This window comes from Neopsephotus bourkii, unplaced genomic scaffold (assembly GCF_033783945.1).
Source record: "Neopsephotus bourkii isolate Nb327-2 ecotype Australia unplaced genomic scaffold, CSIRO-AGI_Nbou_v1 NB_1016, whole genome shotgun sequence".
NCBI lineage: Eukaryota > Metazoa > Chordata > Aves > Psittaciformes > Psittacidae > Neopsephotus > Neopsephotus bourkii.
Window position 1 is genome coordinate 408,927 of NW_026901505.1, and position 23,410 is coordinate 432,336.

Consider the following 23,410-nt stretch of genomic DNA (forward strand, 5'->3'; position numbering starts at 1 on the left):
CCAACATGGGCCCTGCAGCACTGAGAGGGCTGAAGAAATAGGGGTTTTGTCAGGGAGTTGAAGAAATTAAAGTCAAAGGGCAGCTGGGGTGGGACAGAGAAAATTCATCCCAGGCAGATGTTTAGCCATTCCATTACATTCATTACATTACATAGCCATACATTAGATACATTCATTGCAGAGAGTTTAGCCATTTCATTATAGTTCACGAATAAACTGATAAATTACAGTGAGAATCAGACAGCACAGAGGGAACATACATCTCCAGCAGGGTATTTGCGTTGCAATGATAACTAATTCCATCAGAAAATATCATTTTACACAGCACAAAATACACACGGGGAACCTCGGTTTTACTGTGGGACCCACAATTTTGTAGGCAGACTGCGCACATCAACTCAGGACGCCTTTCAGAGGATCTACAGCAAAGAGTTTCATAAAATAAACCCCCACAACCACGCTGCACTGCATGTTCTAGCTCTCAGAAAAGAATTCTATTCATACAACCTCTGATTTATCACGAAAGAAAGAAGCAGTTACAATATTCATAGCCAATCTTAACAAGCAACATAAATCCTTAAACCAAAAACTAATTTTTAAAGAGCTGTTGCAGCAAGTTATTTAAGCTGATGAAAACACGACTGATAGTGCAACTGCAGAGCTATAGATAGAAGAGGATCCATGATCTCTCAGAGTTCTGACACTTCTCTGGTCTGTGATCTAAAAACCTCCTGAAGTCAATTGAGGTTCCCACCGCAGCTCTCCATCCAAACACTAAATCAAGAGCATGTCAGTGAAGAGAATATTACCCCCTTGAATAAGAAACCTCACCAACAAAGATTTCCCCCTCCCTTTGTTTACTGCATTCAGTAAGGCTGTTTATACACAACTTTAATTATCTGATTAGACCCCTTGACTTTAAAGGGAATATTCAGCATGTGTGACGCTAGACACACGCCTTTGTCTTTGTAGGGATTTTTCTCCTTTGTTTTTTCCAATGAAAAATGCATTTATAACTTTTTTCTTTTTAAACCCTTCAGTATATGCACATATAATAGTCAACACCAGTGTTTGCTGGATTTATTTCAAAGTGATTAAAACCTGAGCATTGACTTTCGCTTCTCTAATGTTTAAGTTGAGTTTTCAAACCTGTCTCAGTGGCTGAGGATCATACCTCTCTAGAAAGTCACGACTTGTGCTCCGAGAGCTGTAGATGCTTCTGGAAGAGGGATTAGTTGGGAATGTTGCTAGAGAATGCCTGCAGCTCAAAAAGGGGTTTAACACACACTTTTCTTTGTAAGTATGCAACAAGCAAGAGTGACCGTGCACCATAAGAGAGTTTTGAACAGTCCTTGTAAAAGCAGGATCTTGCAAGCAACTGAGCACTATTCCCATGCAATCTGTTGGTCTCCCTGTGCTCTTCCCATCTCAGCTATCCAAAATGGGCAGATTTCTCCCTCCCCATCCCCAGCTGTCTAGTCATTTATTATTTTCCTATTGCTCTGTTTAGGCAGCGTCAGCAATTGTTCCGAGTGCTGGTGTCTTTCCATAGAGTTAATCAGTGTAATTGGGATGTTTTATAGTTCTGGACAGGGTGTTTTGCCATATGGCATAGGATCCATGGGCTGCAGGAACGTGCCAGTGGAACAGACACCAGAATGCTGCAGTCTGAAGCAGAAGTCTTTTCCCCCCTCACTCTAGTGAAGTTGTTGAAGCTTTCTCTGGATGGGAATAACCACAGAGGGTTAATTCCCCAAGGCTCATGGAAAAGCACCTCCCAGCTCCTCTCATCTTGTACAGCCACAGGGACAAGCAGTAACATGTGCAGGATCTCAGAGTGTTGCAGGATCCTTTGGGTTAAAACATTAACTGATTACATTCTGCCACTACTGCAATGCAGTTACTTCTGGTGCAAAAGCTAGAATTGGTTTAAGCAGCTCACAGCAACAGAGCACAACCAGCCAGGACAGAGACAGCAACATTAACAAGCCTACTTTTTCTTTCCCATCCCTCTGCTCCCGCCACTAACAGAGATAAATCACAGCTTATTGCCCATTTCTTTCTCAGAGCAAGATCGCTTTCTCGCAGGTTCTCAGAGTCCGTATTTCACCAGTTTCACTGTAAATGATTGTTTTCCTATCCTATCCCAACAGCCAGCTCTGCTCCATGCTCCTTGCTGCATAAGATCTCAGATGAATTAAGAAAACCACCAAATCCAAATGTCCTCCCCACCTTTGAGAATTAGTTCTGCAAATCCACCCCTGTAGCACACCCCATAACCCCACTGCAGGGACAGTAATTACCAGCAGTTGAGCATGACCACATGGGCTGCAATCAGTTCTGTGCAACCAGCACATCTTTAACATTCAGAGCTCTTACTCTGCACCATGACAGGCCAAAAATTAAGTATCAGAGCTTTCTTCTCCCCATACACTTCCACTCTTTATGCTGTCTGCCTCTACCACTGTAGGACAGGAATTCAGATGTGGCAGAGAAACACACAGACAATGAGTTTCATCCTTTTTAATTGAATTGTGTATCAATATTGATTGTGCTATTAATTTTGATAGTAAATCTAATCATTTAAAAAAGCCTGCATGCAATCTGTGCCAAGCCTTCCCAGGCCAGAGTCTGACAGCGTTTCCCTCCAGGTAACACAATGTGCAGTCAGAAGTTACAGCCTGCACACAGAGTTTAGAGTTGCCCCTTTCCCTTGGAAAATCTCTCATTTGTCCCTCCTCCCTCTCTCTGCCTGCTGAGGACAAGATGGAGACAGGCAATATCTGCAGCAGTCAAATACAGAGTGGGCTCTGCTGAACAACATTCCCTACTCAGGGGGTTCCATGCCCAAGAGGCACCATCTCATCAACCAGGGAGATGATCAGGAAGAGTGGAGAGTTATCATGGTTAACACTCAGTCGTGGACAGCACAATGCCTTTCTATACCCAACCATCTGATGTTCTCTTTGTGACTACACCAAAACCTCTCAGTTTTAGTGACTCCAGCAGGCTCCAAGTTGATTAATTCTCTTGTGTCCCCAAGATCTCATGCTGCTCTAGCCTGGCTTTGAGGGTAATGGGAGAAACAGTTATGCCAGTTCCCTCAGCCTGCCTCAAAGGCTTGATGATGGCTAATCCTCTCCCCTGGGATACCTGCTTACAGAAAGCATCACACTTGAAGAATGCTACTCCCAACAGATCCTGCCAAGATTTTTGGCTTGAATTGCATTTCAAAAATAAACCAACCACTCCAGAAAACTTTGCTGAGCAGCACTGAACAAGGGTGAAGCAATCAGGTATCTATTTCCCAACATACAAAGAACCTGAGCACAGGAATAACTCAGTGTTGTTCTCAAGTAACTGATGCTGCATCAGTTTACCTTCACAGGGACCTGAGCCTTCCACACTTTGCAGAGAGACATTTCCTCTGCAAACACTTGTTTTCCAGCAGTCTGTGCTTCTGCTGCCAGACATCATTTTTCACCCTCAGAATTAATGATTAACAATTTAAATTATTTGACAGGGGAATAGAGGCCCCGTGCTAATTAAATTCCTTCATCATTCCTCTTTGAAAAGAAAGAAAACTTAGTATGTCTCAGTATCAGCATTCCACCAGAACAGGGCAGTTTGTGATGTTTGACTTAAGTAGATGGACAACCATGGGCACAGCAAAAAAAAGGCATGAAAATATTGCACAGGAGCCATACAAATAGGGGAAGGAGGCACAAACAGACAGCTGGGGAGCTGGGAACCAAGCAAACCAACATGTCCATACTGCAGAGCAGCTACTTTCTAAGCCAAATAACTTGTAATAAGAATAACATGTCTGTTTAGCTGAAGCAAAAATAAACAGTGCCTCTATAGGGTGGGAGAAACCAGGAATAAATGTCCTGCAAAGCTTGACTTCTCCATTTTAAGGAAAGCAGTTCTGAGTAGCTGGGGTGTTCATCTCCACTGGCTTTCACATTCACATGCCTGCTAGCGGGCTGGACCTCCTAGAGGCTCAGCAGTACCTGCCAGCATTAATACCACAGAAGATTATGATAGTTCATCAACCCTTTGAAGAGATCCTCCCCATTGTTGTTGCTGTGATGATTGCCCGATAGCACTTTCTCCGCCAGATCCACTAGGGATTACACCAGCATAAATAAGATAAGCCGCTGTGCGGCTGCAACTGAAATGTGCCAAGAGGCTCTTGGCTCTGACAACACTCTTGCACCAATGCAAACTACATCCTCAGTGGTTTTGTTGCATGGTTTGCCTCCTTTTGCTTATTCAGAGAACAAATTTTCTCTCTGAAAAGCACAACTCACCCTAAAGCTCCAATTCTCTCTTACTGCAAGTAATTTTCGAATCACTTGGTAATTTCCCTTGTCTCTGCTGGGCCAGGAGATGAACACTCCTATGGGAAGTTCAAAGGTGCTTCTGTAAGAGCTAAGGGATGTAGAAAACCCCAGAAAGCTCCCAAGGCAGCACATTCAGGTCTGTCTTGACCTGCTGTAAGAGAGCAGTAGCCGATAGCTTTTTTTGGGTGCTGCCTTACCTAAACTGCTGTAACAAAGCTCAGTTGTCACTGCTGGAGTGAACATTTCAGGGTTGTGCTAGGTGCAATCCATTCCCCCTGAAGCATAGTGTGGGACAGCCTCCCTGTAGCATTTCCTACTCTTAATTCTGAGCTAAAAGGTAGGTACATCTGCCTGCTGCTGGAAAGGCTTTGCTATCCCCTCACCCCCTGCTTTCTTGCCTTTTCTTGTTAAATCTAGGGAGGAACTTAACTGCTAGTTTTAGGAAAACATTTACTAACTAAATAGAAACTGGAAGAAACTCTGAACTCATCATTCCTAGGTCACAGGTAAAAACACACAGCAGCCAGAGCTTCTAAAACGTGCACCAGGAGAGAGGAAACCACATCTGACAGTTGCAGCATATTCCCAAAGGTGCTCACAGAAACTGTTCAAGGGATGGGTGTGAATATGCAGAAAGTAGTGGGGCTGTGAGAGGGTGGTCCTCTCCCAGATGCTTATGGGATTCATTTATCCAAGTATATACTTTCACATAGGAACTGAGCCCATGAAATTCATTCACTTTCAACTTCAATGCAGAAAGAATCGGAAAATGGCATCCAAGAAACATCAGACTCATTGGGGCTGAAGGGAACCTATTCAGGACAGCTTTTAAGACTGAATTTACAGGAAGGATGAGCACCAATTTTTACTTTTAAAATGAATGCCAGGGAAATTGCAGTTTCTAATTATCTTGTTGCACTTAATGCTCGTTAGAGTTGTACTGCCTCTCCCCCCCCCACTTTTCCACTTCCATATACTTCCTCCCGTCTACAGTTAATAAGAAATCAGTGTACTGCACTATCTGGCATCTTGCTGCTGGAGTGGCAAGAGTCTGGTTACCAAGTCATTTGCTGCTTAATTGAAAACTTTTCTCTGGACTCATTGCCATGCAGACACTCTATTGGAATGCAGTAGTCAAGCCTAGTATTGATTGTCCTCCCACTCCCAGCTTTCTTCTTCTGAGTTTGCAAATCAATTGCACCCTGTTGTTTTCCTTCTAAGAGGAAAAAAACCCCAAACAAACACATCACCCATTCCTCAGCCCCATTTGCCCCTGAAACACAGCGGTTTGGCTTTGCACAGTTTCTTAATGAAGAGATGGGGACAAGAAAAGAAATGGCACATTGCTACAGTAAAAACTACATTCATACCATGTCAGATCACCTCCAAGTATGAGTGTGCACCAGCCAGGTCCAGTGTGGGAGTGGATTGTGAACATATAAAGGGTGAATGAAATCTCAGTTTTACGCTCTCACTGGAAGTGATCTGGAATTTATTTCCTTTCCTGTTGCAGAAATTAAGCCATTTGAAACAGTTAAAAGTCAAGTAATCAAAGAACCTCAATGCAGTTGGAGCTTGCAAAAGCAGCCAGACTGCAGTTGTGAGTTTGCAGGATTGAAAACCAAGGCTTGGCAAGCCACCACTGCTCATGCTAGCGGAGAGACTCAATGCAATACAGGTTACTACAGACTCATGATTTTCAAATTATGGTTCCCAAGTGTGTTTGAATCCCACCCATTTCTAAAGTCCTGAGGAACCTGGTGGATTAAAATGCTCTTGTATAGGTAATATTTGTCTCAGCTAAAGCTTGCACTGTACGAACAGGTTTTTGAGGGCAAGGCCACATCAAGGCCATGCACAGTAACCACCCCCAAATTCTTCCTGGGAGACACCTTATGTCAGTACTTAACACTACTCTTCTGAAAGACAGCAGGTTTGACTACTGCAGCCTCTTGAGATAAGAAACGCAGAGGTTCAAGATGACATCCTCGTGCTGCAAGAAGACTCGGTGGTGTCATCATTTGTGATAACATGCGTAGCTAAATATATTGTGCCCATTGTAAACATGCTTAGGCCTCTCAGCTGCACTGCCACAGTGGTTTCTCACCATTCCCACACAGCCTTTGTACTTTAAAAGAACTCAGGAGGGTTGCAAAGTGTGAATCAATAAGCATCACTTCCTCCTGAGCAGCTTCCTCTGGCTAACACATTTGCATTGCAACAAGGCTTGTAGACTTTAACTGTGAGCAGCCACCTGAACCCACAAGTAGAGACAGTTCTTGTCCTAAGCACATTGCATGTCACTTACAGGGACATTGATTTTGCTAATCTAGGCAATTCACACTATACTTTCAGCCTGGGAGCAGATCTGTGTTTGAGTAGAAGCCATATAACCATAGTGAAAGTACTGAATAGTGCCTATTCCTGTCTTGAAAATCAAATCTTTCTGCAAAGCTGAGAATGAGCACCTAGCACCAGAGGCCACTTATTCCTGCATGGATGGCAACAACCGAGACTTCCTAAGCCCAAATCATCACCCTGTAGCTCTTGTGGAATCCCACAAAGTCAGAAGGCACATTGCCAGCCTCAGATTTTCATCTTCTGCAGATAAATTGGTAATTTCACTCTTTCTGCAACAGAGGCCATGCAGGTCCCCAGAAGGTTTTATTTCCTTTCACCCTCAACCCAACAGGAATAACATTTCAGGGTCACACTCCAGACACCTCCTAGTCCAGAGACCATGCTGCTGTATTGAACGCAGACCCCTGCATTGCAGGTACCAACAGCAAATGCTGGAACGCCCAGCAAGAGGGAAGCAAAAACACATCTATCCCCTACAGACCCACAGGCTCTGCAGGAGCTATACAGTCACATGACACTCATTTAAGCCTTGAATTCCAGATTGCTCTGATCCTACCTGCCTTTGGGAAAATTGGGCTGTCAGGATACCAAATATGCTCCTTGCTATTTGCCATGTAATTAAGCAGAACTTGCCTCCCAAGGCTAATCTCAGAGTGTATTTTACCTGCGGGGCTCAGTGCCAGAGTTCAGATTTGTAATTTAGTGGCATGCCAAGGAGCTATACCTGAACTCACGAAAGGATTTTCTCCACTCATCCTCTCTCTGTTACTTCAGTGGCAGCTGGGATTCTGTATTCAGAGATGTTTGGGCTGGGCAAACAAATTAGCAGAGACCAGCTTCATTAGGAATTCACATGGGTACCCATCTTGCCTCACAGCAGGAATGAGATGCTGACTGCTCTGTTTCTGGACCCCAAACCCTCCCCAGTATGGGATGTACACTAAAAATCTCCTCTTTCTTTCTACTACACAGCCTGGCAGCCTCTAAAGAAGCTGAAGCAGCAGCACGATCTGCCCCCAAACCCATGTCTCCTTCCGATTTCTTGGATAAGTTGATGGGGCGAACTTCAGGATATGATGCCAGGATCAGGCCAAATTTTAAAGGTACGCATAAAAACCTGCTTTGTGGCTTTGTTTCAACTTAGGACTGAAAAGAGCATGCAATCATCATTAGTGCCTCTTTAGCTGTATATAGAATATGAACAATCTTAATTCATATGAAATACGTATGTTAATGAGGGATTTGGCACATGTATATCCTAGATGTCTGGTAAGGCGCTTGACTTCTACTCAGAATGGAAACAACCTTGTAACAACTTTACATGCAGGAAAATCTCCAATATAGAGATCAGGGATCCTGCCAAACCAAGCAGTGACTGTCAGGGAGCTGAACACCTCAGATAAGGGGAAAGTTGAAGTATTCCTCATACAGTCACTGCTCACAGCACCTTCTAATAGAGGGCAATGCTCCCCACTTAGACCCACTGAAGCCAGAAGGAGTCTCTCCCAGAAGAGTTCATTAAGATGCTGGGGCAGCTCTGATACACCACAATCCCCATAGTAAAAGGGCTGTAAGTTAGCACCCACAGCTCCATTTCATACCTGGATTCCCCAGTTCACCCTACACTCACTGGCAGCCAAGCACCATAGAAACAGACCCTCGGAAAGGCAACAGAGCCTCTTTTTCCTCCCCAAAACACCTCTTCTAACAGGGTTGGGTTTAGGGACTTGTTTTGGTGGGGTTTTCCACTTGGTCTAGTGGAAGGTGCCCCTGCCCATAGCAGGGGCTTGGAACTCAAGGATCTTCAGGGTCTCTTTACAACCCACACCATTCCCTGGGGTTTTGCTGTTTTCTTTATCTGAGCCCATTTTTCCAGAGCTATTTGCCTTTGAATGGCACCCAGGTATAAAGTGGGACCTGCCCCCTCTCAGTCACTGTCCAGCCCTCTTCAGTGCTCATCTCATTCACTTCTTTCCTACTACAATTCCTCCTCCCCCGAGAGCCACAGGCAGAGCTAACATAAGACTCCTAGGACCTATTAATCCCAATAACAACACCTGCTACGCAGCTGCAAACAACAAGCTCTATACTGGGATTTTAAACCCAAATACAGGTGGAATTCTTATATCTTAGAAATCAACAAGGCAACAAACACTGCTGGTCTTAACCAAAGCCACAAAGAGTTAAAAAACCCACCCTGTAAACCTGCCTACCACTAAATTATGCACACACAGAAGAAACTCAACTTTAATATTTAATGCAATGTATACATTATCTTCCTGCTGAAGCAGCTGTATTGCATTTTTATTTGAGATAATTTAATTTCAGTTTTATTTCAATGAACCACACCTTCCCCACAGGGCAGTTTTGCTGGCATAGCCTCCCACACATAAATCAGGCTCCAATTTATATAGGAGGCATAGGAGGTGTTTTACAGAGCTTGGGGTTGTAGTTCTCAAAGCACATCATTTCAATTAACTGCAGTAACTCATAAGGGCATTTTAATGGCTTACTTCTAAATGAAAATAATACCAAAGTTCCACATCACATTGATTTTTGGGGAGGGGAAGTTTAACATAAAGACTGCAGTTTTTCCTTAAATGCTGCAAGGTCTGGACTAGCTGTGGGTTCACATTCTGAGAGCAAGGAAGAAGCATTTGGGCTTTGCTTTAGGTTGGAGGAGGAAGGCAGCAACTCAGACAGGGAGAGGGCTGAATCCAGTAGGGGTGGACAGTGGACCTCTCACCCAGGCTGTACTCTTAACCCCACTGCTGGTAAACTACATTGCTTCACAGCTGCATCCTGCTGCAGAGCTGGCATGCTTCAGTGGTCAGCAGGGAAGTTTGTAGAGCCTCACACAACCAACCAAACCCTGCAGAATCCTCATTGCGTCCCCTTGGACACAATGGGAAGGGTGCAGTGCCTCAACAAGAGGTGGCCCAAAGAGAGCCTTCTTCAGCATGCACTGGGCCAGCCCTATCCCACACTCAGCTTCACATCAGCACAAGATCAGGAGCAAGACAGCCAAAATCCTACACACATGTCAGCCATGAGCACATGCAGTCACCCAGGAGCTCAGCTCAGTATTCTGGATAAACATTTCAGAGAAGACAAGCTGGTGAAGGGAGTGATAGAAAAGGCATCATTTTGTATCTGATATTTTAGCCCATGCCTACATTTAAGTTTGAACAGAGCTGCTGCTGAGTTGGCAAATGGCTGGCTGGGAGCTGGTTAGGCAGAAGCCTGCCTGGCTTGCCTGGGACTCACACCAAGAAAATCCCAGCCATAGAGTGTCACTGTTGGTACATGGCTGCAATCCTACTCCCGCAGAGGACAGGCACAAAGTTTCAGAAGAGGCCAAACCAGGAGAGAAGGAAAAGGAAATGCAGAGGAACAAACCAAGCTCCAAACATTGCTTAGTCATCAGGAAATTCCATTAATTTCCACACAGGAGGAAGTTTGCACTGATTAGAGGCACAAGCCTCTCATTAAAGCCATTCCCCCCCCACACACACACAGTATTTTATCTTGCAGCAACTGCCAGACTGCAGATGTGGCCTCACAACTGTCAAGCATCACTCTCCCAGCCAGGCTGAGCCATCAGACTGTTTGAAATGCAGACATCATCCCTGTTTCCAGAAAGGATGGGGGAATAATCTAAATATCCACACTTGCTGCTTCCATAGATGTTATCTTCCCAGAAGCATCTGTCACAGGGACGATAGGAGATTAATTCCCTCAGCATTAAATGGGGACCTTGGTTCCCGGGGGCGGGGGGGGTGCTGTCTGCCTGGGCTGTCTTCCCCCACCACACACTGGGCAGCACAGAGACCCCTTTTGCTTCTCCCCTCTAAGGCTCTATAAATCTTCTCATTATATGTGGGCAAGACACTGTTTTACCAGGCACCTGACATGGCTCTACTTCCAGAACCTTCTCCAGCTTCCTGTGCTGAGCTGCAGCTCTTAGCATCATCCTCTGTGCAAATGCAATATTTTCAGCTCAGATTCACTAGGCAATGTTGTGATCCACTTCCAGTCATAACAGTACCTGTGGCCACCAGCATCACATGAGCAGACTAACCCCCATGCCCTCTAACCACAGTCTTTTAATTCCTTAATCTCCACTCCCCTCCTTTGGTAGCCCCTTAACTTTCCCCAGTATGAGCAGGCTAAGCAAAGCTTCTGTCTGAAAGAAAATAAAGCCCAGGAGAAGCATGGTCTAAAGCCTGGGAGTTCCTACTCCCAAAACAGGACAGCCAGAGGACTTCCACTGGCAGAGCCCTGAAACCTCCTATCCAGCTGTGAGACTTAGCAGACGACACTATTACTATATGGGGTACTTATGCCTTTACCCAGCCTGAACCCTACAACACAGGCTTCTGTACTGACTCTGAAGGGAGCATATAGTCCTAGTTCAGGATCATTTAGATGATTTATGTGAGCATTTTAAAAGTATAGAGCTCTAAACAAGAGGGTCTGACAATAGCCCCTCATCTCCTTTCTGGGTTATATTGCTATTGTGTTCAAGGTGAGCTTGCCACACATACAGCAATGCCAAGACAGCTAGAAAGCTGTCTCGCCTGGCTGCGATCTATTCCTTTTCATCAAAACAAGTCACAGAACAGATATATAAGCACTATCCCAAACAAGGGAACAGAGGTGAAACAAAAGCATTATTTGTTGTCAAATTGGCATCAGAACCAAGTAAGCTGGGTCATCCAGATCGCATTCTCATACTCAACCCTCACAGTCACCCTGTTCCCACAACAGGTTTTAACACTACAGAGTGGAAATATTTTGTCTTCTAAGCACACAGTAAACTGTTCCAATCTGTATTTGTCATGCAGGCCCACCAGTGAATGTCAGCTGCAACATTTTCATCAACAGCTTTGGTTCAATTGCAGAAACAACTATGGTAAGTACAAATCACAGCACAGCTGCTCAGCTACTGGCTCAGCCTCATTGCACTCCTAGCTAATGCAGCATCACCCTCTTCTTTATTGTGACCAGAGGAAAACATTGCCCCAGTGTTTCCAAGTTTACCTAAACTTAGAATAAATTAATGGTCAACACAAAAGACTCTCATTGCATGGAGCTGAGGATCACAGTCTGTACCTGCATCTCTACAAAAACACCATATACGCAAAGTAAAAGGGTGAGAAAAGGAAACAAAGAGTCTTTTCTGAAAATGTGCTTCTGAAAAATCTTCTGAAAAAGATTTCCTAAGGCTCCAAGCTCAGACATTTGCAGGCACTTTTTGTTGAAATGCCCAAAAATCCACAAGTATGAATCAACACTGTGTGAAGGGAAATCAGCTGAGCTCAGATTCAGTCTGCACCAGATTCCCAGAGACCACAAGAATTACTGGGTTACTTTCTTGAAGAAACTTTCCTGTAGACAGTGATGTTTTTAATCAAAAATAAGAACCCCCAATATTTGCAAGTTAAGGCTCACTTCAGACAAAAACCAGTGAACTTGGCTAAAGGCTGTATCTAATTGGCAAGACCTTTGGAGCAGAGGACCACTAGAACAGGAGATAATTGCTCCATCTGTAAACTATTAAAGATTGGTTGTGACATAACCAGTGAACAGCAAAGGAAAAACTCTGGAGGTAGAGTGCCTTACCTCTGTGCTAATGAAAGTTAATCCAGAAAGATGATGTTCAATTACTCTTTGGTAATTCTTTTTCTAGAAAGATGTTGAATTAAGAATGCAAGACTTCAGGTGTTTTGTGCTTTCAGGCAGGATATTACAGGCTTTACATATAGATCACACCCCTAGACCAGAACAAGTTATTTGTCATGCATGCCACTGTCAGAGGAGTAAACAGCTATATATCTGGGCTTGTAAGTCTTCTATGACACAAAATCCTTCTTCTGGAAATTGTTTGGGGTTGGGGATAGCTCAGTTAGAAGAGTAGAAAAAAAGCTGTTACTCTGCCCAAGCACAGAGAAACACATTTTCACAGTTGGATTGCAGTGTTCATAGAGGAGAAATATATTCATTTGTATATAAAGCAAAAAAGAACAAACTAGAACCAAAATACACATCTATTCCTAATGTACTGTTTTATTGGATACCCCCTTTGGTGTTACAGGCAGTAAATACTCTGTTCCTGCACAATCCAGCAGATATGATCCAGAGTGCAAGGGAGAGAGGCAGGACTATGAGGGATCCCTGGGTAACATACAGAGCACACTACATGTTTTTTAATATATCTGTTCTACATTGCAAGATGCATTGGAGCACTCATACAAAGGCACCATAGGATCCCTGTAAACAAGATGCTTCTTAAAATCAGCATAGACTAGCACGAGAAAGATACGCAGTTCACCTCCAAGACACGCTGCAGGGACTTGCTATCCTCACCAGATGCCACTCATTTCATAGTCTATCTTCCATAGAAAAATTCCCATGGGAACCCAGAAACACCCTGTGGGCACATTGCTTTGTCTAGAAATACCCAAGCCAGCTCCAACAAGCTAGTCCAGATGTCAGGCTGACACAGCATTGCACACAACCTAATATAATGCACTTCTTTGGGGACAGCAATTCCGCTTGTAAACACTCACAAGAGCACAAGCAACACAAGTATTGAAACATCTAAAAATGAGAGCTCAGCAAGTTAAAGCAGTCTCTGGGATTTGTTAACCTGGGATTTGCTCTGCGAAGAAGCCAGTCCCTCCTCAGTGTTTGAGGATGCATCGGGACAAACAGGCAGCATCAGCTCCCACCATATTCTAGGAAGGCAGAATGTCCTGCCATGAGGGGAGACAGACCTGACTACTTTGAATTCAAACAAGTGATCAAATATCTAGGGGGAGTGATGGAATGAGGGCAGCTGGGGAGGGGGGAAAGAGGCAATTCAACATTTTACCCTGAAGAAAGCAGTACTCTGTGATTGACCCCTGAGACTGATTGTAACCTTCCACAGCTGCTTCACTGGCCAGAAGAGCAAGAACAACATTATGGTTTAAGCCTCAACCATTAGGCATCCTAAGCTTGGCCAGGTTCAGGTTCATCTTATACTTCGTTATTGTTGCACTGCTCCCTGCAGGAGAAGAATCTTAGGTTTTTAAGGATATCACACATGCAATTAGAGAAGGCTTTAATATGTCTCTCTAGTGAGGCTGTTAGTTCTACAGAAAATACCACCATTACCATTTATGTTCACACTGCCTAAATCTTGCAAATCAGTGTAAATCATGGAGGTTACCATGCAGAGGGTTAGAGAAACTGAAGGTGAATGCTAACTTACAGCTTGAAGCATCATGGAAGGTAGAAGAAGAAACTATGAGAAAATAGAGCAAAGAGGCACTTAACGGAGCCACTTGGGCCTACAAATCTCAGAAGGGAGAATAATGAGGACTGAGAGAAGGCATAGACATCCCAGAGTGGTGAGAAAGCTGATGTGTGCTTCATAAATGTTCAAAATGGATAAGGAAAAAAAAATTGAGATCTAGAACTGCCACAGAGTTAAACAAAGTCATCCACCAAACTGAATTCCCCCAAGCAGAGCTGGCTGAAAGCAAGGGAAGTAAACTCCTTTAAGCATCCTGCAGAACTGGAGACCCAACATAAAAGCCTCTAGTAGTGCACATAATTGATTGGACATTTATGTTAGATTGCAGCTCATAGCTTTATCCATCAGCCTCACTTGCAATCAGCTCCAAGGACAAGAGAAGCTACAAATGGGAACACATCCTCATGAACCCAGTGAATCCTTCAAGGGGAAGGAGACTACCAACTACCAGACAAGCACAGACAGCCTCCTTCCATCCTAAAGCATTACTGCAATAGTGCAAACAGCAGCAAGGAATTCCAGAGGACAAACACAAGATGCATCCATTCTACCTGCCTCTTTTTAGGAACACCAAGCAAACCCTAATCACAAGTTGTTAAATTCCTTTTTGCTCTTCAAAAGCATAAACACCTTCCCCACCAAGTCTATCAGAGTATGAAACCTATAGCAAAACTACAAACACTATTCAACATGAAACAGAAATCATGCTCCTATGGAAGAGGGGTTTGGTTTAAACTGAATAAACTGCACCAGCTTTGGTTTGTCTTTGTATCATGACACAACTAATAGCATTACTTGAGCATTTTATCTAACAGATTTCCTGCTATAACAGCAAGTTTGAAACTAAGCAATGTCCTCAATCTCTATTCTAATGGAAGCTGCAGTTTCATGGCACTCTCACTACCTTAGACAGTCATATGGAAGCATTTGTATAGAGAAGGCGTACAGAGGAGTATTCTTTTATACCATCACCTAGACTGCGAAGAGCTGAACTCAGTGATCAAGATGGCTCCTCCTATAGTCTCATGTCTTAAAAAGCATCTACACACAACAAACAAGAGCATAAAAGGAAGAACACCACAAAACAGTCAGCACAGGCTCCCCTGGACACACTGCATACGTGCAAGTTTGGTTTTGGTGCTTTCATGCCATAGTCACCCCCTCCGAGAGGAGCAAACTGAATGCGACCTTCCAGCCAGCTGCAACACAGCTACAATTGGTCTCGCAGCATCTCCTAAGGACAAGAGGAGCTGGAAGCTGCAACTGTCCAAATGTTAAATACTTTTTTAGAGACATCTGCATGTGATATTTACAATGAGATAAACCACCCTGCAAAACAGACTGAGCAGCTCACTCCAGCCTCACAAGCCACAGCACAGCAAATAGCAAGTATGACTGATTGAGCATATGGGTTACACATTTAACACTGGACCCACAGACCCCAAGACACAAAGATGCACAATCAATGCAGAAAGCCTGCTACAAAGGGTAGGTTTTGAGCTCAGTTTTCTGCAGTCAGTCATTCTTAAAACCAACCATCAGTCTTGCAGAGATGATGAGCACATAACAAGTCACGCAACACAAAATGAAAAGGTTTTTCACAACATTGCACAGTCTGCTACAATTTCAATATTAGACCTGCAGTGTTTTTACTACCCATGCTCTTAGAGCTTAGTTTTGCAGTGAATGGAGAAAGGAAAAAATATAACAACAAACCATAATTCAAATACACACAAAAAAGCTGAAGACCAAGACCTCAATAGCAGATTCCTGAACTTCAAATTCAGGATGCTGACTACAGCCCACCCCCAGCAACCCCATCCTTGGCCCAAAAATATATACTTTCCCCTCCTTTTTTAGGGAGGCCTTGAAAACATCCCCCTTTTGGGTTCCCAGCACAAAACCCTACATCTACTAAACACCAGAATACTACTCCCACCCCTCAACACATGCAAGCATACCTGCATGGCTTCCTCAAGCACCAGCCTTCTTCCTCCTCACCAGCAGCACCTTCAACACAACTGCTATTCATGACACCTTCTCCCCTGCCCAGCTGTAGCTTTTACACCAGGCTGCAAATTGGCTTCTTGGCTACAGCTGTGACAGGGTAACGAGGTCCCTTATTAACCCTTCCAAACCCTTAATATGCTCCTGGTGTGTTTGGGCTTTGTTTGTGGGGTTTTTGTGGGGGGAAGGATTGGTGGGTGTTTGCTGTTTTTTTCCCCAGCCAGTCTCTTGTAGTGCTCTTTTGCAAGGCAAGTAGCCTTAAAAATGTTGCTGTTCCCTTTCTAGAGAATTAACTCAATGCTAATAAAGCCCCTTGTGCTCCACTGTCCAGGTAGGTAACAGAATTCCCACCTGAAGGAGTTCAGTCTTTACCCTGGTATTTCCCATCAGCAAGATGTAGGTGTATCAAAGTGCAGCCTCTCATCAAAACTGTTCAGAGCAGAATCTGACAGAACCCATGAGTCAGGAGCTGGAACCTGTTGAGTTTCCTGACAGCCTCCATCCCTTCCTCACAGTGCTACCCCCAGCCCACTGCTGCTCTCACCAGCTCACACCTCATCAGATGCCAAGACTGTGGTGTCTTGGGAAGGGAAGGTCTCAAATGATCTTCCATTCCCTCACTCCTTGCGAGGTCACTAAGCAGAGTTTCATCTCAGCATTATCAAGCTGAACTACTTTGATCACTTCAGTCACTTTCTTCCTACCCTCCAGCATTTCACCCTGGGGAGTGAAATGCCTTTGTGCCAAATTGCAAAGCTCCTGAATGCCTTCACAACACAGAGCTGCTGTTCTTCACCCCCAAGCCAGCCAGAGGAACAGGCTGCACAAGATAATCAATGCCTGGATGTGATTGGCACACAAATGAGGAACGCAAGTAATAAGGATATAGAGAAAGAGATTTTATTTTTGCTGAGTTTGCAGCCCCAGTAAATCCTTTTTTATTTTTTTCTTTTTATCTAGAAAGTTCACATCAGAAATTGGTCCATTCTGTCCATCATTTAGGAATAACCGTCAATTTCTTGGTGATGCCAATTAAGATCTCATAAAATAGCATCCAGGAGAAATGCCATATATCTCCAGGTAGCCAACAGATGAATGTTTGTTTGGCTCATCACTTTTCAGCTTGATTGCAATGCCTAGGCACACAGCTTTCAACACTCAGGATCCTTTAGCTAGTACAGAATACTGTGACCCTTATCTTAGGCAATGGCACAGCCACTGACATACCCCATTTGCTCTCCATGTCTTCTGCTGGCTCCTAAGCAGTGGCACATCCAGTTTGCTGTCACATGCTTGTATTTACAATTATGTTCAAATAAGCCTGGACACAAAAAACCTGAAAGGCTGCTCAGCACCTTCAATCCTGCAGTGCAATGCAGCTGTTTGTCATAAAGGAAAAGGCATCTGGGAGAAAACAACCGTTCTTAGTGACCAGGCTAGGACTGTGGAATAAACCCACTGAGAAGGAAGCTCTTCATAAACACACATTCACACAGGTGAAATATTAATGTTGTAAAACGGAAAACCAGAGTATTGCATTCAGTCCATGTATTCTGTTTCTTTGTCCTTGCCTTTTTTTATATCACAACATAAATGCTCAGTTGTCTGTATTCCAAAGTAAAACATACCCACTGCAAACACTTGCCTGTAAAGGAAGAGCACAAAGAGCAGCATGCACCAGTTACTCACCACACTGCTGAGCATCTCCTGGACCAGGGTAGTGCAGTCTCTCACACCATACAATCATGACATGCCCCTGGACATGAGTACAGGACGCTTGGTCTCTGGAGATGAGTTAGGAGGAGCCTTCTCACACCCATCTACTGTGAGAAGTTAATCTTCATTTGTCCCACAAGCACATGATTAAGATCCCTCATCACAGTGGCAAAGACTATGGCAGTCATTCTGTCCGTGGCCTCTTATGCCTGCTGTGTTAGCAACGTAAACCACCCTACACCTCCCTTCTACCCTTTCCTTTCAGCAAGGTTTGGAGCTGAAGCAGTGGATTTACTCCAGCAACAAAGGTTATCTGCATCAACACAGGCTATTGCAGGGAGACTGGCTCCATTTTCCCCTGCTTCCAACACTCTCTCAGGCTGAGAACACTTTTGGGCAGCTACCACTGAAGTTTCTTCCAAACATGAGATTAATTTGTGTTGTACATGACATAAGCCCCCATCTGGAGCTGACCTGCTAGCATCTAGCTGAATAAACATAGCAACCTTTTGCTTTCTACCTGTTAGGTCAGTAACATGGATTTCCCTTGACTGCAGTGGAGGCAGATCTTAACACACAGAAAAGGGATGTTGCTCATGGAGCTGCTGTGTGCCATGGGAGCTGGAAAGTCAGGGTTGCTTTCCTTTTTTCAGATCTGTGGGACTTGCCAGTCCTGCACTAAGGCACTGGTTCCTGTCCGCAGCTATTCACATTTTCTCAAGACACATTATGCAGGGTCAGCAGAGATGAATAATTAAGTCAGAGAAATGCACTTATGAAGGTGACATTTAGAATATCAGCAGGAGAGAGTGTTGCAACTCTTTTTCATTTTCAGAGGTTTGCTCCTTTTAGCATCAAGTTGTTGGTCCATTTGTTGTTGTCACAACCATTAATGTCATTAGCAGCTTCTGTGCTCCAAGGGTGCAGATGGCACTAGGTGGCCTGAAATATATTCTAGACCATGGGCTTGGCTATGGACTGCCCCATCCAAAACACATGTCAAGACACAATCCGCTCCCAGCCTTCCAGTGGACTCCACAAGAGTCAGATCCTCTTGGATAAAAGGCTGCAGGTTCATAGTCAAAAGAGTACTTGAGGCGGCAACATCAGAAAGACTCTCCTCTCCATGCACCTTTGCAACCCCAGAGCTTTGTGTTCTCCAGATGGAAAGGACAGACCTGATGGCAGAATCGGGGATATCCTCTCAGAAGTGCCAAATAATCTCACTGAAAGAAAGGTCCTGGTGCCTACAGCAAGTATTAGATACCAGCAGGCATGTGAAACACCTTCCATTAACCGTCTCATAATAAAAGTCTTCAAAGTACATTACTATTAGAAAGACATCAAAGAAACTCTTCATCATGACAGCAACTATTAGTTTGGGCCAGGGCAGTGAAATTGGTTTATTATATGCTGCTCTTCAGACACAGTCTGCCTCTATACTTGGTAAATGTCAATTAATTTATTGACATGGAGCCTTTATCCCTCTCCTGATAGCTGGCACGTCCTCTTCCCATTTAATTCTGTTGGTTCACTTTCTTATGTGAAAGTCAGCAGAAAAGGGGCATGCAGGTCACCCTGGGAAGCTATTGGCCAGACAGGGAGAAAAGAATCTACCTTTAATTATCCAGGAGAGTGTCTGATCTCAACCTCAGCAGCCAGCCTTGGCCTGGGGAGCTCTGAGGAGCTGTAAGACACATGGTTATGAGACAGATATCATTTTGCATAGTGCTAGGGGACCAGCTTCAATTAAAGATGGCCATCTTATAAAATCTGTAGCATTTATGGCAGTTTGACATTAGAGAGGGAATCCAGAACACTCACTTAGGATTAGGAGAGCAGACTTCATCCACATCTCTCTCAAGTTCACATATGTTCACCAAGGTTAGCTGCTCCCACTAGTTCATATAAGTTACCCTTATATTAGTGGTCACACAGGGAATACCCCTTCCATGGACTGCCTGTCTCACTGTGCCTTTTCACAAGTCTAAAGGAAACAAAGACAGAGACAATAGACACAATATGGGATGGTTCAACACTGAAAGGAAGTTGCCTTCGGTCTCCTTTTCCCCTTAATCCTCTGCAACAGTTTTCTTGCTGACACCAGCCTTTACAACCTCTGCAACTGAGCATCGCTTCTCCAGCCCCAGGGTTCAGACTAGAGGTCTTGACACTTCACACACAGCTGACAATTACTGTGACAGGGGGATGCAAGGGTAGGCAGCTGCTCCTGCTATGAGATAGCTGTAAGCTACAAAGCTAAAAACAGCAGCTCCTTGAGAAACAATGCCCAAAATGCTTGCCATAGCTTGAGAACATAGGCCTAAACATGGTTTGGTTTTGACAATGATTTTAGTACATGTTCCTCAGCTCTCAGCACTTCCAGCTTGCTCTGAGCACTAACAGCGTTTCTCTGCTCCCTGCTTACACTGCACAGGATTACAGGGTGAACATCTTCCTGCGACAGCAATGGAATGACCCACGGCTGGCGTACAATGAATACCCTGATGACTCCCTGGACCTGGACCCCTCTATGCTGGACTCCATCTGGAAACCTGACTTGTTCTTTGCTAATGAGAAAGGGGCCCATTTCCATGAGATTACCACAGACAACAAGCTTCTGAGGATTTCCAGAAATGGCAATGTCCTCTACAGCATCAGGTGAGATGACTCCATGAGAAGAGCTCCACCAAGGTAGGGAGGGCAGAGCTAAACTCTCACTGTTCAAGCCTAAAATGAGAACATGGACTTTGAGCATGCCATTGGGTAAAAAAAAATGAGGTCTTTTAAAAATAGGAAATCATACAGTTAGCAGTACCATAGCAACATGGTGGGAAGGGGCCCTCTGGAGGTCTCCCATCTAACCTCATCCTGATGACTGACAACAGACCAAGTAAGCCGCAGCTTTCTCTGGCCAGATTGAAATACTTCACTTCCAACCCCATTCACTCGTTATTTTAAACCAATGAAATGAAGAACAAACTTCATGAGCCTAAAGATGGAAAGTTTAAGTCTATGTCAAAGATTCTCTTCACCTCTTGTATAACATAAATTTGTCTGAGGTACACACAGCCCCTCTCACAGTGCAGCTCCCAGCAGCACCCGTGGGGAATCGAAAACAGCATGGAGCTGTAAAATGGGAAGTAGACAGCTTAATGCTGCAATGTAGACAGCCTCCATCAAACACCAAGGTGGTTCCAGCACAAAGACCACCTGATGGCCAAAGCAGTAAGAGATTGCCATGCACGTTGGCTGAATGTGGAAACCTCACATTTCTTCATTTCTAAAATCAGGCAGGCAGTAAAACTGACATCACCAGCTTGGCAGTGAGCGTGGCACAGGGTCCTGTTCCAGGTGGGTTTGCAGCAGCACAGAGGGAGAATACTGGGTCACCCCAATGCTGGGAATGTTCTGCAAAACAGGGCAATAACTCAGTAGGGCACATGGGGCAATGTGGTTGATCCTCACTTTCAAGGCAAAAACTTCAAAACCCTTTGGTTCTTGTTTAAAATAAATGAACTTTCCCATCTCCCTCATTTCCAGATGAATATATAGGTTTCTTTTTAAGGACATTTCCCTCTGAAAACCAAAAAGAATGAGGACATTCATGGTGGAAGAGCACAATGCAAATGCAGAGTTTCTAAAAGGAAAAGCAGTCTTTCCCTTTTAAAAAAACGTTTCCATCTCAAGTGCTCTGCAATTTTCTAACTGGCTTTTTGTTGCTACTATTTGCAATACTCAAACTCTAGTCAAGGCATGTACAAGAAGGTGGACTTTGTCCTGTGGACCCAGGGCTCAGCTTGTTCAGAACTGAATTCACCCCAAATCATCCTTGAGGGTTTCACTCTTTAACCCCTTCTCAGCACACACTTGTCCAGCATGTGCTCAGTACCTCAAGACCTTGCCATAGCCACAGTCACCCATTGCACATCTAGCAGTACATTTACAGTAAATGCTTCTCAAGTCTCTTGCCTGAGGATGTAATGGAAGGCTTCTCTCTCTGATGGATCAGAGGTGGAGTCCCCTGCCAGAGATATGATGAGAAAAACAAAGTGGGCAAAGGCTGGTGGTGACTCCATGCTAAGGTGTTTGTTTAAATACAGTGCAGTTGCTTAAAGAGGAAACTGAAGCAGATTGATTTTTTCTGCTGTCACATCTTCTGTCCCAACATGCCTCTAAACTCAAGCAGAGAATTTCTTCCAACATTAGGATTCAAGTTAAAGTACCTTTCCCTCCTGCTAAGTTCCTCGTAAGTCTGGTGATAGAAAAGTTGAGTTCCTGTTCCCCCCCAGCTGATTCCCCTATTTCTACATCAAGGCAAAGAGCTGAAAAATCTCAACGCTTCAGAGAACAGCATTTTCAGTATTATGAAACCAAATAGTCTAGCAATCTGAATCGAATCATTTAATATCAGCTTGTTGAACCAAACAAACACTTTGAGTACAGATCATGATACAGGGCAGCACAGCAATATACCACAGAAAATGCAGCCTGCACCTAGTGGAAAATGGAGCTTGAGAGAAAAAAATTGGGGTTGCAAGATGCACGGCAGGAATTCAGGAAGATACACAGGTTCTTATGGACTTACCACAGGGCATTTTCCCTGCAGAAAAGCCTTTCCCACTGAAGTCTCTCTTTTCCCCCAGAGCAATGTGTGATTTTGACCAAACTTCTCTGCTTTTTCTGACACAGAAATGTTCTGTTCAAAGGTTTTGAAACAGTCCCAATCTCTAGAAACACATCTGGGGTGTCCAGGGAATGGGTTTAGGCTTGATGCTAATCCAGGCAGTTGTGAACCTAAGGCAAGGAATGAAGACCAAAGCAGCAAAACTGGTGTGGGAACTCTTTGTTCTGCACAACATTACAATGAAATGCCATCTGCAGCAGGTGACTCTGATGGCACTTATATCACAGACCCAAACGCTCAGCATTCCTGATGCTTTCCAACAACACATGTGAAAACACAGGCAGGGAAGAGGTGAATGATCAGTCATTCCTGAAGCACACCAGTGTGTCTTGGGCAAGGTACCTGTGTGTAGCACTGGGTGTTCCAGAAGGTTCACTCCCCCATCAGTACCACAAACTGTCTTCTCTCCTCAGGATCACGCTGACTCTGGCCTGCCCCATGGACCTGAAGAACTTCCCCATGGATGTACAGACATGCATCATGCAGTTAGAAAGCTGTGAGTTCTGAGCACATCTCCATCCCTGCTATCTCCCTCCCCAGCTGCAACCCATTCCCAGTTCAGCCTTCACTGGAGGTTTGCTCAGGATTTTCCATTCATTCAGCACATGTGACATTTCCTAAGGAAGCCAAACCTTAAAAGATCCCACATGAGGCGCCCTGGCTTGCTGCTATTTACATTAACCTTTCACTTTGGAGGAAAAAGGGGAAAGTGCTTTCAGCTGCAAACAGGATTTTTTCTCTCTGGGTGAACATTTGCCCCTTGTACATGTTGCTTATCCCAAAGGAGGGAAAGATGATGAGCAACTTCTTTCAGAGAATGAGGTCAAGCTGGAAAAAAATAGCAAACAGCTCAAAAAGCCAGATTCAAGAAGAAATGTGATTTGTTGCAGATGATTCATTGCACACCATCTCAGCTCCAGTGCAGGTCATTACCCTGGCTTTTATCACATGCACAAGCAGTTTTCCCTCAACCCAAATGCTGTTCATCAC

At 44.3% G+C, this 23,410-nt stretch overlaps 1 protein-coding gene across 2 annotated transcripts in view; it reads left to right on the top strand.

Moving 5' to 3' along the window:
• GLRA1 (glycine receptor alpha 1) overlaps nucleotides 1-23,410 on the top strand; it is a 38,116-nt gene that overhangs the window by 8,090 nt on the left and 6,616 nt on the right. For both annotated transcript variants that reach the window (XM_061360315.1, XM_061360316.1), the window contains exons 2-5: nucleotides 7,680-7,810; nucleotides 11,555-11,622; nucleotides 20,171-20,394; nucleotides 22,834-22,916. In XM_061360315.1, the coding sequence (XP_061216299.1) occupies nucleotides 7,680-7,810; nucleotides 11,555-11,622; nucleotides 20,171-20,394; nucleotides 22,834-22,916 (506 nt within the window). The remainder of the gene's footprint in view (nucleotides 1-7,679; nucleotides 7,811-11,554; nucleotides 11,623-20,170; nucleotides 20,395-22,833; nucleotides 22,917-23,410) is intronic.